Genomic DNA, 18,340 nt, shown 5'->3' on the forward strand with positions numbered 1-18,340 from the left:
AGTTGGAATGCATAGCCGTACTGGACAACAGATTTGAAAGGACTATGGTATTTCATTCATTCTAAGGAGAAACCTTGATGAAAATACCTTCACAACTCTGAAAGAACTCGTGATTGGTGGACTGGATTATCAGATCATGAAGGGACTTCCAAGGTCATATATATGTGCTCTTCTTTTATTTTACAGATGACTATAAGGTCTAGGGGAGTTAAGTGCCTTGCTAAGGTCACACAGGCATGTAAGTATTAGAGGCAGGTTTGAATTCAAGTACCCTGACTTTAAAGCCAGTGATTTTTTCCTTCCAGTTTGAGACTGTCACCTACAAAAGGATCCTGCTTTGTACTTATACAGGCCAGGTGCAATTCCAAGAAGTTCAATGCCAAAAAGAAGAGATCAGGATTTTCTCACATACTCTCTCAAACATTCTCAGAGGCACTTAGGTGGCAAAGACCATGATGATGATAGTAATAACAATGCTAACAATAACTAATAACAGCTAGCATTTACAGGGTGCTTTAAGGCTTACAAACACTCCAAAAGTATTATCTTATTTGATGCTCACCAATAATCGTGGCTGATAGGTGCTATCCCCATTTTACATAAGTCAGGGAGAGGTTAAAGGACTTGCCCAGGAACACACAAATAGTAAGTCTGAAACTGGATTTGAACTTGTCATTCTGACTCCAGGTATAAATTATAAATCTGGCTCTTCTTTCTCTCTCTCTCTCTCTCTCTCTCTCTCTCTCTCTCTCTCTCTCTCCCTTTCTCTTTCTCTCTCAGCCAGATGCTGCTTTGACAGTAAATCTAGCACCTGGTACTAGAATGTTCTTTCTCTCTAAACTGCCTTGTATTTCTTTTTGTATTCACTACAAATGTATATATATACACACACACCCATATACACATACATATACACACATATAAACACACAAACACAGATATGTACATTTGGCTCTCTTTCTATATCTCACTCTTATCTACTGTACCATCTAGAGTCAGGAAGACCTGAGTTCAAATTCCTTCTCGGACACTTACTAGCTGTGAGACTGGGCAAATCACTGTAACCTCTCTTTGCCTCCATTTTCTCATCTGTGAAATGGGAATAAGACTAGCACTTGGCAACCAGGGTTGTTGTAAGGATCAAAGGAGATTATAATTGTAAAGTGCTTAGACGTAGTAAGCTTATATAAAATTAGCTATTATCATTACTTCTTAATTTTTTTTTAAAGCAATTGGAGTTAAGTAACTTGCTCAAGGTTACACAGCCAGGTGTTTCTGGGTGGGTGCTAAGTGTCTGAGCCCAGGATTCCATCCCCAGGTCATCCCAACACTGGAGCCGGTGCTCTTACTCACTGTGCTACCTGGATGCCCCAAAGGTGTTTTTTTTTTTTAATAAAATGCAATAATATTTGTCAAATGTTTTGCAAACTTTAAAGCACTCTATAAACACCAGCTATGATGATGATGTCTTCATCCTGGAGTCCCAGGGAACATCTTTTCAAACTGAAGTCTGGCTTATATCTATGGTTTTCCCAGAAGAGATAAGTAGGGTCCCTTCCAGAAACTGTACCAAAGAGCAGATGGCAGGTATAAGGCAACTATCTTTTTTTTTAATTTTGCCACAATATAAATGCTTAAAACACAAAAAGTCTCAAAAGTATAAACTGAAAAATGCTTAAAACATGAAACGGTAATCTATCACAAACGACTCACTGGAACCCATAAACATACACAGAAAAAAGAAAAAGAATTCAAAGGGCTCAGAGAAGCCCATAATAAGCCACAGACACATGTTACCTATTCCCTTTATTATGCTTTCCCATGAGCAAAGACTCCTAGGAGACTTGGGGGACTGCTGACTAGATAGACAGACAAAGCACTTCTGTGTCAGTCCCTGCACAAAGCACTGTGAATACACATGCTAGAAAACAAGATTGTGGCACCCACCCTCAGGCAGCTTTCATTCTAATATGGGAAGGGGATGTTTGAGAGGAAGTGGGGGAAACAAGTCCATATGTTTCCAAACCAAGTTCCTAGTTAGGCCTCCTCCTGGGCTAGCTAGCTTTTTGTACTTTATTTAGCTTTTTTGCTGTCTGGCTCCTATGAAGAACTTCTGGGGCTTTTCCCCGTTTGCTTGGATACTTTGGAGGCCTCAGGTTTCTTTTCCTTGCCTTTGGGTTGGGCTTTAGAGAAGGCAGATGGGAAGGACGTAGTATAGGACAGATACTAGATTTTACTTTCCCCTCCATTTTTACTGTCAAAGCAGCAGGGTTTTTTGGACTCCCAGAAGAGCTTTTGGTTCTTGGATGAACCCATCACTGGTGGCTCATCTCCAAAGTAGTAATTTCTACCATTAGTCAGCATTGGACTTTGAAACTTCTAGGACTCTTGAGCCCATTAGGTAGCCTCCAAGGCTAGAACCATGTGCGTCAGGATCTTGGCTCAGAAAATAAACAAAGTAAAACCACAAAGCAGAAGAAGGAGCCAGATGTTAGATCAAGTGACGTATCTGAAATAAAAGAAAAGAGAAAATGGCAGACTTTGTCCCCTTTATTGACTACTGAGTGGCCTGCTCTTCCTGGATGAAAAGCCAGTTGTCTAGACAGTTCAGTGGATACTGTGCTGGACCTGAATTCAAATTTTGCCTCAGCTACTTATTAGCTTTGTGACTCTGGGCAAGTCATCTGCCTGACTCATGTAAAATGAGGATAATAATAGTACTAACCTAGGGCTGTTTTGAGAATCAAATGAAAGAGTATCTATGAAATGCTTTACAAATTTTAATGAGCTACATAAATCTAACTTCTTGAAGAAGGGGCTAAACAAGTTGGTCTAGTAACTAAATGGAACTGCTACTCCATTTCAGAGTCGGCAAACAGAGGTTTCCTTAACCATAGGAAGTGCATGTAGTAAGAGGATAGTTTTGACTCAGTAGAGTTCAGCTTTCCTATGGCCTGTGTCGGTCCTGCTGCCAGCTGGCCAACCAGTCAGAGGTGCAAGGGAGGAGCTGCAGCTCCCTGTGTCTTTGGATCTTTATGTACCCAGGCAACCAGGAAGTCAAGAAACTATGTCAGTGGCCTGAACTTTTCCCCTAGAGGTGATTAAGTCTCCAGAACAATTTCAACGCCTTTAAGGAAAAACAACTAGCCCAACCCACCAGGCATGGAACTGGAATAGATATTCAAACAGTCAATCTGTAATTATTCATTAAGCACATGGGGTGTACCAGGCACTATGCTTGGCTGCAGGGATGTTCCCATTACCACATCCTTCTTCTTTATGGCAAGGTTCTTCTAGGCAACACTCCATCACTTAAACAGCTTCAGGGACATTATTATTGGACAACCCTAATCTCAGGGCTGCAAGAAGCTTGTCATAGGTAGCAGCACTGGGGAAAAAAAAAAAACAAGAATGATTTCAGAACCAAAAGACAGCAAACAATGCAAAGATTCCCTGAAGGGGTGACCCAGTATGGGAGAAGGAAGACCAGAAATCCCAGGCCTTACCCCACCCTCCTAATAGAAGACCAAATCCCAGATCTAAATTGTAGATCACAGTGGGTAAGCAGGAGGGGCCCCAGAAATGCCAGGGTTATGAAAAAGGTAATGATATCTCTTGCAGACGTTTTAGTGAGACTCTCCTCAATTGTTGAGTAGATGGGTACACTGAAAGCCCCAACCCAAGTATTCTGCTCAGAGATGCTTGTAGAGATAATGGTCCTCCTCAATGTCTCCCTCCTCTGCCTTGGTTCACTCCTACCAACCTTCCCTTTCTCCTTTTGGTGTAGTTGCCTCAGGGATCTGGGCTCTTGGCTGTGCTCTAGGAGATTCTTCTCAGTCCTATCTAATTTTAGACCCTCCCCTGACCCTCCCAAGCCTTCTTTTTGGTTCTGAGATATTTCCTCCCATTTATACCAATCCCTTTGAGTGTGACCAAGTCTCTCAAGTAATGGCTTTGATTAATTCAAGTCAAGTCAACTAGCATTAATTATGTATAACTGTGGGCCAGGTACTGTGTTAAATTCTGGGAGATATAAAAAGGCAAAAACATGGCTCCTGAACCCAATGAGCTCACAGTCTAATGGGAGAGACAACATGCAAGCAACTATATACAGGTTAAGTGGAAGGTAATCTCAACTAGGTGTCAAAGTGTAATTGAGTGTTGAGTTTGAAGTCAGGAAGACTCAACTTCCTGAATTCAAATCTGGCTTTAGATACTTACTAGCTGTGTGACCCTGGGCAAGTCACTTCACCCTGTCTGCCTCAGTTTTTTTCTCTGTAAAATGAGCTGGAGAAGGAAATGGCAAAACATTCTAATATCTCTGCTAAGAAAACCCCAAATGGGATCATGAAGGGTCTAGTAAGACTGAAACAATTGAACAACAATTAAATCTCATTGGGAAGGTCCTAGAAGTACAGGAAGAGCCCAAGGGAAGCACCAAGAAAGGACTTCTCTTTCTTCAACTTCCTCATTAGATCCCATCAGACTGGGCTCTCTGCCTAAACTAACATTTATAGCTATCTCAAGTTAAGCCCTGACCTCTCTATGGGATAAAGCAAAATTCAGGTCCCTAAAAGTGTTTAGGTGATGAAATAGCAACTTGTTCTATCCTGCCTGTGGACAGGCACGGCCCATCACTTCAACCTAGGTCTTCCAATTCCAAATCCAGCATCTTAGCATGTGGGGCCATATACAAAAAATATTTGTGGAAGCACTTTCTGTTTATGTAAATCCCTGGAAGGACAGAGGGTGATCCTTCCCAATAAACAAGTTTTTTAAGTTCCTACCATGAGCTAGTTATTGTGTTAGGTGCTATTGATACAAAGACAAAATGAAACAGTCATGGTAGCCATCAATGAGCTGACATTCTGCCCTTGGAGAAACATGCCACATAAATACAAACAAAATCAATACAAGCTAAGAAAGGAGGGAGACAGCAGCAGGTGGGGAAATCAGGAAAGATCTTATGTAGGAGCTGGCAACTAAAATGAGCTTTGAAACTAAACCTGGGATTTTTAGAGGCAGACATGAAAAGGGAGTCCATGTTCCAGTTATGAGACACAACCTGTGCAAAGTCACAGAAAGATGAGAGGGGGTGCCAGGCAGGCACTGGCAGCATTAAGAAAGCCGTTTGATAGTTTAGTTTGTTTGGTAGAGTGCATGGGGGGAGTTAGCCTGGAAAGGCAGTCAAGTCAGTTTTCGAAGAGCTTTAGCCTAAACCAGTTGGAGGAGTTTGTTTTAGGATCGTGATAATAATAATAACAGCTAGCACTTATATAGTATTTTAAGGTTTGCAAAACGCTTTACAAATATCTCATTTTCTTTTGCATGACTGCAATACTTAATCTATATCAACTTGTTTGCCTTCTCAAGGAGGGAAGAGAGACAGAAAATAGGGAACTCAAAATTAAAAAAAGAATGTTTTGTTTACATGTAATTGAGAAAAAAATAAGAATTAAATCTAACCCCCAATATCTCATTTTCTCCTTACAATGATACTATTATACCCATTTTACAGATAAGGAAACAGGCAAGCAGAGGTTAAGAGATTTGTCCAGGGTCACAGAGCTAGTAAGTAGCTGAGGCTGAATTTGAATTCAGGTCTTCTAGACTCTAGGTCCAGTGTTCCATCGACTGTGCTACTTAGCCATGGGAGTTTGTTGAACTGGGGAATGGTATAGTCAGACTAGTATTTATGAATATTACTGTAATTTGGAATTATTCATAAAATGACTAAAATGTTTATATACTTTGACATAGAGATCCAACTGCTAGGCTTGTATCTTATGTAGGTCAAAGGCAGAAAGAAGGGTAGCATACACACTAAAAAATTCAGTTACTCAGCTTCTTAGTATGTATCAGGCATTGTGTGGAAGTGCTCAAGATAAAAAAAGAAAAAAAGTGGGGCTTACCCTCAAAGAGGTTACATTCTAATGGGGAGACAGGTTTACAAATAACTGCACAATAAGATTATGTCTAGTGTACATGGGAGGTGATTTTGTAGGCAAGGTCCTAGTCTTGGGGGGTGGGGCTGGGGCTGGGGCTGGGGGTGGGGGTGGGGGTGGTGGGTGGGACGAGGAAAACCTCCAGCCGGAAGAGCTGGATTTTAGTTGAGCCTTGAGGGAAGTCGGAGGCAAAGGTAAGGAGGAAGAGCATTCCTGGAGACTTTGGGGACAGCCAATGAACAGGCACTGAGTCAGAATGGAGGAGGCCTGAGTCACTAAAGGTAGGAAGGGGCCGGGTTGTGACATGCTTGAAACGCCAAAAAGCATTTTATATTTGGTCTTATAGCTAACCGGGAGCCACATTTTATTGAAGAGAGTGGTCTAATCTACACTTTAGGAAAATGAATTTGGCAGCTGGCCCACGTGGGGCCTCTGGCGGCCCTGGTCACCTAATCTACCTACCTTCAGGCTTCCTTCCCCACCCACCTACCCACCCATTACTACCCCACCTACCTCCCCACCTCTTTACTCTCTCAGATACTCAGATACTCCTGTGCTGGGGTGGGAGATTTTATAGGTTATTGATTAGATGGGGGGGGGTGAGAGTGAGTGAGGAGTCAAGGTTGACCTAGGGAAATCTTGGTACCCTAGATAGTAATATGGAAATTAGGAAGCCTCCCCCCTTCATCCCTGAAAGATAAGTTCAGTTTTGGACAAATGCAGTTTAAAATGCATATGAGGCTGTTTTTCTGTTGCCCAATAGGCATTTGGAGATGTGAGACTAGAGGTCAGGCACAAGTTTGGGTTTGGACGAATAGATATGCAAATCATCCGCGTGGCAATAATTGAATCCTCGAGAGCTGATGAAATCATCAAACTAAATAGCATACAGGGAGAAGAGGGCCCTGGACCAAGTCTATAGCTAGAGGTGCTGTGGTGTATTTAATTTAAAGTCAGAGGTTTATTGATCAGAGCTCCTGTCTATCATAATTTATTTTACCTATAAATTGTTCTCCTTGTGCTAAATTCTGCATCAGTGACAGAGATCTTTCCCGTTTCCACTTTCCATTTCACTATTTCCTATGGCAAGATAATAGTCTATTATATTTATATACCATAATTTGTTTAGCCACTCCCCAATAAGTGGAAACCTGATAGCTTTTAGCCACTTTTTAGCTTTTTTGACCACTACAAAAAAGAGCTACTATAAATATTTTTGTACAGGTAGATCCTTGTCCTTTTTCTTGGATCTCTTTGGGCTATAGACCTAGGTGGGTATAGCTGGGTTCAAAGGGCATAAGATGTTTGGTAACTTTCTGGGCAGAGTTCTGAATTGCTGTCCAGAATGGCTAAACCAGGTCACAGCCACACTACATTTGTCATTTTCCTATTATATTTGTCAATTTCCTCTTATATTTGCCAGTCTGATATAGGTGTGAGGGAGAACCTCTGGGGTTTTTTTTCAATTTCTATTTTTCTGATTATTAGTGATCTGGTGCATTCTTATGGCTATTGATAAGCTTGGGTTTCTTCCTTTGAAAACCTCTTGTTCCTATCCTTTGACTATTTTTCAATTAAGGAATGCCTCACAAATAAATTTAAATCAGTCCCTTATGTATCTTGGATACAGGACCTTTATCAGAGAAACTTGCAGCACAGTTTTCCCCAGTTATTCATTTCCCTTTTGATTGCATTAGATTTGTGTGAAAACTTTTACATTTTATATAATCCAATTTCTCCACTTTATCTTAAGTGATCATCCTTTGATCTATTAATCATGAACTTTCTCTATCCTTGTATTTGAATGGTAATTTCTTCTGGGCTCCTTTAATTTACTTATATCATCTTTTATTTCTAAGTTCTGCAGCCATTTGGAATTTATCTTGGCACATGTTATAAGGCGATCCAATCTTAATTTCTGTCAAACTGCTTTCCAGTTTTCCTAACAGTTTTTGTCAAAAAGTGGGAGTTTTTTTGCTCCATTCTGTAGCAGGATCAGGAGGAGAGGGGGAGAGGGGAGAGGTCTGCAGGCTCTTCCATCCTGGGCTCTGTTTGATTCTTTGATCCAAAGTCTTTTTACTTAATCAAAGGAGCCCCACGTTTAGACAAGTATTGATTAAGCACCTACTAACTGCTGTAAGTTAACTACTTCGGACCTCTCTAAGGAGTTTATTTTCCATAATGGGAGACCACTTGTACCCCTGTGAGTGCTAAGAAGATAAAGCACTCCGTAACCTCACCCACAATCGGTGTTTACACCTCTGTGCAAAGCTCTCCTACAGGCCTCTGCCAGACTAGAGCGTGCCCCGATTTAGTTTTGGACTTTTGCAATAACCAGCTGATCCATCCCTTCTGCTCTCCATTTCTTGCAGGCCTAACCCAGACATTCTTGCTCCAGGGTCTTCAGCATCTCCCCCTTGCTTCTAGGATAAAATACAAAAAGCACTGAAATACTGAGGGGGCCGGCTCCAACCTGCCTTCCTTGATGCGGGCCAAACCGGCCTACTGGCTGCTGCCTGGATCCGTCCGGGCTGCACCTGCTGCCTCGGTCTGGCCTGGAATGTTCTCTCTCCCCTATCACTGACCTTCTTCCCAGCTCCGCTCCTGGGCCCCTCCCCGGGTGGCCTTTCCTCCCCTCCCTAAGTGTCCACCCTCAGTACCGGGCCTGGCCTGAGACCAGTACTTCGTGTACCCCTCCCCGCTTACTTCCTAACTGTTGTGTGTTCCACTCGTCCTCCCTAATCAGAGCCCGCGACCCCAATAATTTCAACAGAGGCGGTCGTCTGCGTCCCTGACTTTCTGCATACTTTGTTAAAGCCGCCCCGGATTAAGTAGAGCAGTGTTTCGAGTAGGCACTCCATCTGAATCCGGTTCAGTGTCGGGGTAAAGAGGGAGCCCCACGGGTCCAGCTAACCAGGGGTAAAGCTGGGGTACATGGGAGGGAGGACGTAACACGTGCCAGGAGCGACCTCCAACTGCCCCTCCCCCTTCCCTCCTCCCCCCGCCCCGGGAGGGCAAGGCGGGGGCGGGGGACTTTCCCAAAGCTCCAGTCCTGCCTTCTCCGCACTGGCCGGGGCGGGGCAGGAGGGCAAGGGGGATGGAGCGGGGAGGAGGAAGGGGGCGGGTGGGCACCCCACACTCCGCCCCCGGACGCTAAAGCCCCGCCGCCGGCCCGCTTAAGGCTCGTGAAGACACCTAGGTAAAAAAACAACATGGCGGCAGAGCACTATTGGCACAACCCCCATTCCCTCCCCAGTACTAGGCGCCACTGGCCAACGCCCATTGGCCAATTTAGGGCGGTGCCCGGCTAACTCTGTGTCCCCATTGGTGGAAGGGATTCAGAGGGAGGCTGATTCCGCTCTCTCCAGATCTTACTTCCCTCACAAAACTTATTTGGTGGTTTATTGGTTGTCCTGTCACGTCAATGTAAATTTAGTCCCGTCAGCTTCTAGGAGTCTTCCAATGATGGTTTGGCTAGGCGCCTTTCTGATTTGTGATTGGTCATTTTCAGATAAATCCGCCCCCAGTTCGCAAACCTGTACTTTGCCGAGCCATATCCTAAACTCTGATTGGTCGTCCCTCTCGTCATTTCTATAAAAATTGTCCTATCCCTGCGGCGTAGAGAGCCCGCCTGGCTGTTTATTGGCGACTTCTCAAGTCCATCTTTAAAAGGACCCACCCCTCCCTTCTAGCCCTATTTCTTATTGGACTTTCGAACTTGAGGGCCGATCCTATGAGGCGACCGCCAGCCACGCAACGCCCTTCTGCACAGTGGGTACCGCCCTAGCAAACCAGTCATCCTTCCCATTGGCCGATCGATCCGCCTCTCTTCCGTAAGTCCCTCTTTTCCCCCTCCCTCATTGGGAGGGGCAGCGGCCTATGGGCGGGGCCTAGGCCGGGCTTGTGGCGCGCTGTTCCCTCCTCCTCACCCCCCCCTCCCTGTCCGGTCCAGGTTCGCTTGCCTCGTCAGCGTCCGCGTTCTCCCTGGGCCCCCCCTAACCCCCCCCGCTGCAGGACCCCCCCCCTCCCAGAGCTCGTGCCCGCGCTGCCACCATGAGCGGTAAGGATCCGTGCCCTCCACGCCGGGGGCTTGGAAGCGGGTGAGGGGGCGCGCGCGCGGGCCAACCGGGCGGTCCCCGCCGAGAGGGGGGGCGGGCGGGAGGCGGCGGCGGCGGCCTTGGTCCCGCCCGGGGCGGAGGGAAGGGGAAGGGACTAGGGAGGGAGCGAGGGAGAGCCGGGGCAGTGGCGGGGCCTCCGAGGGGGAGGGGGGATGGGCTGCCCGCCCCGGGGGAGGGGGCAGCGCGGCCTCGCCCGCCCCCTGCCCGCCCCGGCCACGGGGGACGGGCCTCCCCCGGCCGCCGCCCGCCCCAGGCTCTTCTGGCGGGGGCGCCGGAGCCCCGTGGGCCCCACCCAGGCCCTACGCCTCCCGCCCGCCCGCCTCAGGGCCGTCGCCGCCAATGCTGCCGCTCCTCGTGCCCCCGCCCCCCTCCCCCCCCCCCCCCCCCCTGCCCCCCCCCCCCCCCTTTTTCGGGGCCCCCCCCGCGGGTCCGCCCTCGCCCCGCCCATTTCTCCGAAACCGCCCTGGCCCCCCTCTGCCCGCCTCCTCTCCGCCCCCGAAACCGCCTCCTCGGCTCCCGCCCGGGGACCCCCACCCCATCTCCTCCTCGGTCCGCCGCCACCTCCTCCCCGGCCCCCCATCTCCTGGAAGGCCCCTGGGCCGTAGCTGCCATGCCCAGCATCCCCGCATCCCCCGTGCCAAGAGCGCCGGCCCCCGCTCCGGGGCCGCCTTCCCGGCGTGCCCGGAGACCCCCGGCTGCCCCCCGCGCTGCCGGCGCGGCTTGGAGATGCCAGAGCTGTGGGGACGGCGGGAACCGTGCGCCGCAGGCCCCGCCACCCTCCATTGCTGCCTCTGAATGTTTGGGCTTTTTTAATCTTCTCCAGACCAAGATCATTCTGTGGATGAGATGCCTGTTGTGGTGAAGATTGAGAAAGGAGTTGGCAGCAATGGTGGTGGCGGCTTTTCCCAGACTCGTAGCAGCAGCACAGGCAGCAGCAGTAGTGGAGGAGGAGGTGGCCAGGTGAGTGAGGGAGGGTGCACAGACCCCGGGCGGGGGGGGGGCGTGCCCTTGGGACAGCCCCTCGAGGATGTGTTAGGGCCAGGAGGACATGGAGCAGGTGGTAACCTATTTGAAGGTTGAGTGTTTTGTTTTTTTTTTAAGCAATCGGGGTTAAGTAACTTGCTCAAGGTTACACGGCCGGTTATTTCTGGGTGGGTGCTGAGTGTCTGAGCCCGGATTCGATCCCCAGGTTATCCCGACACCGGAGCCGGTGCTCTTACTCGCTGAGCCACCTGACTGCCCCAGATTGAGTGTTTTTAATAAAAGGTGTGAATGGTTCTTGCTTCAGGTTGTGTTGTTAAGTGATGATGCCTGGGTTTGTTTCTTCAGGCTTGTGTTCTAGATTTCTCACCGTGTTTTTTTTGTGCTCGCTTGTCTCATGGGATATTTTTGTGTATGTCTCATGCAGTAGTCTACCTTCTTGGTGTTTGTGTATGACTGACGAATGACAGATCAATAATATCTTCCCTTTTCTCTCTGACCAGGAATCCCAGCCATCCCCACTAGCTTTGCTAGCAGCCACCTGCAGCAGAATCGAGTCACCCAATGAAAACAGCAACAACTCCCAGGGCCCAAGCCAGTCAGGGGGCTCAGGTGAACTGGATCTCACAGCTGCCACACAACTCACCCAAGGTGCCAATGGTTGGCAGATCATCTCCTCCTCTGGGGCTACCCCTACCTCAAAGGATCAGGGTGGCAGTAATAGCAATGGTAGCAGTAGTAGTGAACCCTCCAAGAACCGCTCAGTCTCTGGTGGGCAATATGTAGTTACCACCACCCCCAATATACAGAACCAGCAAGTTCTGACAGGACTTCCTGGAGTGATGCCCAACATTCAGTATCAAGTAATCCCCCAGTTCCAGACTGTTGATGGGCAACAGCTACAATTTGCCACCACTGGGGCCCAAGTGCAACAAGATGGTTCTGGTCAAATTCAGATAATACCTGGGGCAAACCAGCAGATTATTACAAATAGAGGGAGTGGGGGTAATATCATTGCTGCTATGCCAAACCTCCTCCAGCAGGCTGTCCCCCTCCAAGGCTTGGCCAATAATGTCCTCTCAGGACAGACTCAGTACGTGGCCAATGTCCCCGTGGCACTCAATGGGAATATCACCCTGCTGCCTGTCAATAGTGTTGCTGCAGCCACCCTGACTCCCAGTTCCCAGGCAGTCACAATCAGTAGCTCAGGCTCTCAAGAGAGTGGCTCACAGCCGGCAACCTCAGGGACAACTATTAGCTCTGCTAGCCTGGCAACCTCACAAGCCAGTTCTGGATCCTTTTTCACTAATGCCAGCAGTTACTCGTCCACAACCACCACCAGCAACATGGGCATTATGAATTTCTCCGCCAGCGGAACAGCCGGGACCAATACTCAAGTCCAGACACCACAAAGGGTCAGTGGGCTCCAGGGATCTGACTCTCTGAATGTTCAGCAGAACCAGACACCTGGGGGTACGCTCCAGCCCAGCCAACAAAAGGAAGGAGAGCAAAACCAGCAGTCCCAGCAACAACAGATCCTCATCCAACCTCAGTTAGTTCAAGGGGGACAGGCTATTCAGGCCCTCCAGGCTGCACCACTGTCAGGTCAGACCTTTACAACCCAAGCTATTTCTCAAGATGGTCTCCAGAACCTCCAGCTTCAAGCTGTTCCTAACTCAGGCCCCATTATCATCCGGACACCAACAGTGGGGCCTAATGGGCAAGTCAGTTGGCAGACTATTCAGCTGCAGAATCTTCAAGTCCAGAACCCACAGGCTCAGACAATCACCCTGGCACCAATGCAGGGTGTCTCTTTGGGACAGACTGGCAACAGCAACACCACCCTTACACCTATTGCCTCAGCTGCCTCCATCCCTGCTGGCACGGTCACTGTGAATGCTGCTCAGCTCTCCTCGATGCCAGGCCTCCAGACCATCAATCTTAGTGCACTAGGTGCTTCAGGAATCCAGGTGCACCAGCTGCCAGGCCTGCCGCTGACCATAGCAAATGCCACAGGTAAGGAATAGTGAGAACAGGACTGAGATGTTTATGTTGTTGAACTGACCTTGGCACATCAGCGAAGTGCTCCAGCCTAGGGATAGGACTATTTTCCAACTGCTTGCAGAAACCTGCCTCACTAACACTGCTGTCTAGGCAGGTCTGCACTAGAGAACTTGAAATGATGTCTCCAAATAATCTGGAATTAAGTATTAACACTCATTCTCTACTCCCCCCAGTAAATCTAGATTAACATTATTTATTGGTTGTCATACTTTTTATTAGACTAGAACTTCAGTTAGCTAGAAACCCTAAATCATAGCATCTCAAATGAAGACATTTAGAGCTGGAAGAGATGTCAGATTGTTCAGTCTTGTCTTACAGTTGTAGAAACTAAGACAAGAATTAAGTGACTTAAGCACACAACTAGTTATGGCAGAAACCAGGACCAGAACAAAAGTCTCCTGGTTCAACTATGGTGCATTTTCCTTGGTTAACTGATTTTTTTTTTGATCAGCATTTAATGAGAGTTGCATATCATGAAAAAGATTATGCTGTATAGAACTTAGTTTAAAAAAAATTTCCAGGGAATTTCTGGGGACAGTAGAGGTTGAGCCCATTTTCTTATACTTTCTGCATTTATAGTAGAGTGCTATTGTATATATTGATTATGCCCCTGATGATATTGCAGTTATAGTCACCAAAAATTTAAATAATATTTGGTGTGCTTTACTAATAAGGAAGAAAACAAAGAGTGTAAGTTAATAATTTTTAGAGGCATTTTCAATGAAATGTTTATTAGTTAACAAGTAACTAGACTATCTAGTTAAAAATTCCCACATTCTTAGATGGTGTATATTTTTGAGTATGGGTCACTGCCAGATGTCCTGGTTAACAAAGAATTAACTAGTAACTTTTCATCAAGGTTTCATTAGCATTTTTCACCTGTGAAAAAGAGGTGGGGTCCTACAAGGCCTCTCCTCAATCCAAATGTAGGTTAGTGATTTAGTAGAGATCCTTTCTAGGTGCTTCTGGGCTGCCCAGAAGGGGATGTTAAAAACTGTGGAGACAAGCTGTGGTGTTCACTGGAGCTTGATCGAACTGTGAAGTTCTGTTGTTTCTCTTTCTTTTGTGTCCATAATCACATATCTCTAGAGTTAAATACATCAGGGGGCTCAGTGGATGAGAACATTGGTCTGTGTAGAATAGAATTCGGTAACTTATTTTCACTTGTAGTGGTGTTGTTTCCTTTAATAGAGAAAAGAGTGTTTTCACTCTCTGTTGTATAGCATTGGGAATGTTCATTTAAAAAAATTATGGATGAAAAATATCAAAATTCTTCCAAATCACTGAACTTCATGGCTCCATTTGGAATATAGTTAGGTGTTGTATACATTACACAGTTTACTTTAGAAGAAGAAAGGTGCCATAGGGGATGGAAGGCTGGCCTTGCAGTGCTGAGGATCTGGTTTCAAGTCCTCTGACACATCTGGGCCCCAGGACGCTAGGGAGCCATCTGCCACTGGCAGTTATGCACACTTGTGGATCTGCCTCAGTAGTGCGGGGAATTTCCACACAAGGAAGTTCCCACACTAATAATCAGGTCTATACCCCTTGAAATTAGTTACTTTTATTGTAGACCATCTCTTCTTGCAGTCTGAGAAAGTCTCAGGAGAGAGCTATTAAAGCTTCACTACTTAGTAAGCCTATATGGTTTGTTTTAGTCAATCTCTAAAGTGTGATTATTTTACTCAGCAAATTGGGTATTATTGTAAGGGATCAAAACTCTGGTGCCATTTTCTTTTTTAAAAAATTGAATCCGGCTGTCTTTGGTTTGTTGTTCAGTTGTTTCAGGTGTGTTGACTCTTCCATGACCCCATTTGGAGGTTTTCTTGGCAGAGATACTGGAGTGGTTTGCCATGTCCTTCTCCAGCTCATTTTACAGATGAGGAAACTGAGGCAAATGGGTTAAGTGACTTGCCCGTAGTCACACAGCTAGGAAGTGTCTGAGGCTGGATTTGAACTTAGGAAGATGTGTCTTCATGACACCAGGCCTGAAATTCTGTCCACTGCACTACCTAGCTGAACTTTAGTGTTCTATTTGGCATCACACTTTTTACAAGTAAGAAGATATGTAAGTGGAAATGTGAAAAACTGTTGTTGAAAAGTTGACCTTAGTATAGAAGTCTACAGGTAACATCTGTTAAGTTTTATTTTGTTCTTTTTTGGTCCTTATTAATTGTTTACTTTTAGTTTACAAGATTTATTATCACAATTCCTTGAGTTTCAAATATTCTCTCCCTCCCTTCCCCCATGGCGGCATACAATCAAGTATAGTATCTGCAAATACTTTCACATTAGGCATTAGTCAGGTTATAAAGAAGGATTGTATCAGATGGAATGAAGAATGGGAAAGAGGAAACAAAACCAACAAGAAAAAGAAAAAGGGCAGGTAGTTTGCTTCAGTCTGAGTTCAAACTCAGTTCTTTCTTTGGATGTAAACATCTCTCTTCATCATGAGTCTTTTGGGATTGACTTATGACTCTGGATTGCTGAGAATAGTCCAGTTTATCAAAGTTGGTTGTCACACATACGTTGTGTCTGTAATTGTGTACAAATTCCTCCTGGCTCTGCTCTTCTCACTCAGCATCAGATTGTATAAGCCTCTCCAGGTAAATATGAAGTTCATCTGCTCCTCTTTTCTTATCACACAGTAGTATTCCATAACATGCATATACCACAACTTGTTCAGCCATTCCCCAGTTGATGGGCACCCCCTTAATTTCCAATTCTTTGCTACCACAAAAAGAGCCGCTGTAAATATTTTTTGTAAGTATGGGTCTATTTCCCACTTCTATGATCTCTTTGGGATACAGGCCTAGAAGTGGTATTGCTGGGTTAAATTTTATTTTCTTTATTCTTAGGCTTTTCTCTAGTGCCTTCAGGGAAAAGCATGATTAAAAAGTTTTCAGCTTAAGGTCAGGATATCAGTAATGGAGATTTATTATTGCTAAATCCCACTCTAGAGAAATCTGCTGTTCCCTTTGCCACAGGACAGAGTCTCTGAACTAAAGATAGAGGTCACATTAGATATCCCTAATGAAAGAATGGAGCACTCAGATTTTGTTGTGTTGAGATTTAGTTTTCTTCACTAATGGTAGCTTCCAAAGATATCAGTTCCTCCCCCATCCCTTCTAGTTAGTCACAATTGTGCAATATTCTCGTTACCTCTAATTCATCTGACTTTACTCCCCACGAAGGATAATAAAGTTACTTCCTGGAATCCTAGTGTTGTTTAGATGTTGCCTGGCTGCTGTGAATGAGGTTATTTTATCCTACTTTCCAGGGTATTTGGTAGTTTTGCTGGAAAATCAAGCTGTGCTAACTCCCTTTTGTGTGCTGCCTACCTAGTTGGTGGGCTGTGTAGCTTTGCAGCTGGTTTCCCTTGGTCTGTTTACAGTCTCCCTGTGAAATCACCCGGAAGACAAGCAGCTCCCCTGTTAACTCGTTGAGTTAGCTTATCTGTACGTCTGCTAAAGAAAAGGGGAGACAGGGCACAGACCAGAACACTCCTGTTCTTGTGGTTGCTCTACGCCCCCTCCCCCCCCACCAGTGCATCCCCCCCACCCGCTGCCCGGGGGGGGGGGGTGGGGAAGGAAACGCCCCAGAAACTTTCCCCCTTAAATTAGGGTTATGTTCCAGACAGTGAAGTGATATGTGGGGCCCTCTCCTGTGTTTTTTTTTTCCATTCAGAAATAGCTAAAATATTTTAGCTAGCCACCCCATCTCTGTTCTTATATAGAGATTGTCATTTCTTCCTTTCAGTTTTTGAACCTCTTGGTCTTTTCTCAGCTTTGGCTAAAAAAAACTCTTGCGTGGCCCCAGGTTGGAGAGAAGGTTTACTTAGGCCTGTAGTTTCTGTACAACACACTTTGGATGTCTTCATTAGGAGTTCTGCCGTATACAGAGTTCCAGGGCTAGGCTCTGGCAGCAGAAGAGAACATATTTCATTAGTGACTTTAAGAAGAAAATTTCAGACACTAAAAATAAAATTTTCACATTTGCTTAATTTTATCAGTGGCAGAAGTATGTCCCTTTTTCAAGGGAAGTTAAAAGAACTTGATACTAAAAGCTGGTTTGCCAATGGTGTCAATAGACTTGGGGTCATATTGCTGAGACTTAGTTAAGAAAGAAAGTTGCATTTCAGCATTCAGTGACAAGTTATTTTAAATGCCAAAAATATAGCCTACATGATTGAGTCTCTTACAAAAACACCCAGAAATTTCTATAGTTAAGATTTTTGGTATTGATTTTTTAATGTTAACGTTATTTCTCAATGTATGCCGTCCTCTATGTAGAGAGCCATTCCATTATAACAAAAGATAAAAAAGGTCTATGTGTGAGGTGAAGCAGGTCAGCATAATTAACTAATTTGTCAAGCATTTCTGACATATATGGTGTTCATCATCCATAGGCCTCTTTACCCCCTCAAATAAAGGGAATGAGGTATATTCTTATGTAAGCTTTTGCATTTTATTTTATTTTTGCTTTTTTTTTTTTGAGAGGAGAAGGTAGGGCCATTAGGGTTAAGTGACTTGCCCAAGGTCACACGACTAGTTAAGTGTCTTGAAGCCAGATTTGAACTCAGGACCTCCTGACTCTAGGGCCAGTGCTCTACTCACTGCACCACCTAGCCTCCCCTGCATTTTATTTTTTAATAATTTAAAGATATTTTTTGTATTCCTCCTCATTCTTAGCCATCACAATAAGTTTTTTTTTTTTAATTAGAGAAAAAAAATAAGTAAAACTAATTAAAACTGTGAAAAGCCTGAAGATAAAATCAATGTTCCACACTGTTGGACCTCCTACCTCTGCAAAGAGTGGTGTGGAGAGTGTCATTTCACAAGATTTTCTATTTTAAAAGGAAAATATTTCTTCAGTTGAACAAGTGAAGTTTACGGTTTCCTTGAACAGCTTCTCCCTTGATGCTGCTGAATATTTCTTGTGATCATCTTAGTTTTCATTGAACAGGTAGTCTAAGACTTGGTTTTGGTTTGTTAGTAAGAGTAAAAACTTCTTTAAACTTAGGTGCCCCAGTTCAGATTGAAAATGAGTTGAATAGGGGGGTGGCCAGGTGGCTCAGCGAGTAAGAGCACCGGCTCCAGTGTTGGGATGACCTGGAGATCGAATCCACCACACCCAGAAATAACTGGCTGTGTAACCTTGACCAAGTTACTTAACCCCGATTGCTTAAAAAAAAAAAAAAAGATTTGAATAGATTAGAATTCAGTCTGTAAA

General features: G+C 45.3%; 1 protein-coding gene and 1 long non-coding RNA gene across 5 annotated transcripts in view; one reads left to right on the plus strand and one right to left on the minus strand.

The window, feature by feature from the left end:
- Positions 1-1,655: 1,655 nt before the first annotated feature.
- LOC138171649 (uncharacterized) lies at positions 1,656-8,878 on the minus strand. Of its 2 annotated transcripts, none has more exons than XR_011170930.1 (3): positions 8,419-8,878; positions 3,264-3,388; positions 1,656-2,509 (listed from the first exon to the last, which is right to left on the minus strand). It is a non-coding gene; the product is annotated as an uncharacterized lncRNA (long non-coding RNA). The 2 variants fall into 2 exon arrangements; XR_011170931.1 differs by having other exon boundaries at positions 3,227-3,388.
- SP1 (Sp1 transcription factor) overlaps positions 6,093-18,340 on the plus strand; it is a 42,876-nt gene continuing 30,628 nt past the window's right edge. Inside the window, exons 1-3 of one of the 3 annotated variants that reach the window (XM_069101216.1) lie at positions 6,093-6,226; positions 10,887-11,023; positions 11,548-13,060. In XM_069101216.1, coding sequence (XP_068957317.1) covers positions 10,910-11,023; positions 11,548-13,060 — 1,627 coding nt within the window. In that variant the 5' untranslated portion in view covers positions 6,093-6,226; positions 10,887-10,909. Of the gene's footprint in view, positions 6,227-9,681; positions 9,779-9,891; positions 10,006-10,886; positions 11,024-11,547; positions 13,061-18,340 lie in introns of those variants that run through there. The other 2 variants (XM_069101217.1, XM_069101214.1) reach the window with 2 other exon arrangements.

The sequence above is a fragment of the Petaurus breviceps genome, unplaced genomic scaffold (genome assembly GCF_028583685.1).
Source record: "Petaurus breviceps papuanus isolate PSGF00001 unplaced genomic scaffold, PetGlider_PUasm1.0 454, whole genome shotgun sequence".
Lineage (NCBI taxonomy): Eukaryota > Metazoa > Chordata > Mammalia > Diprotodontia > Petauridae > Petaurus > Petaurus breviceps.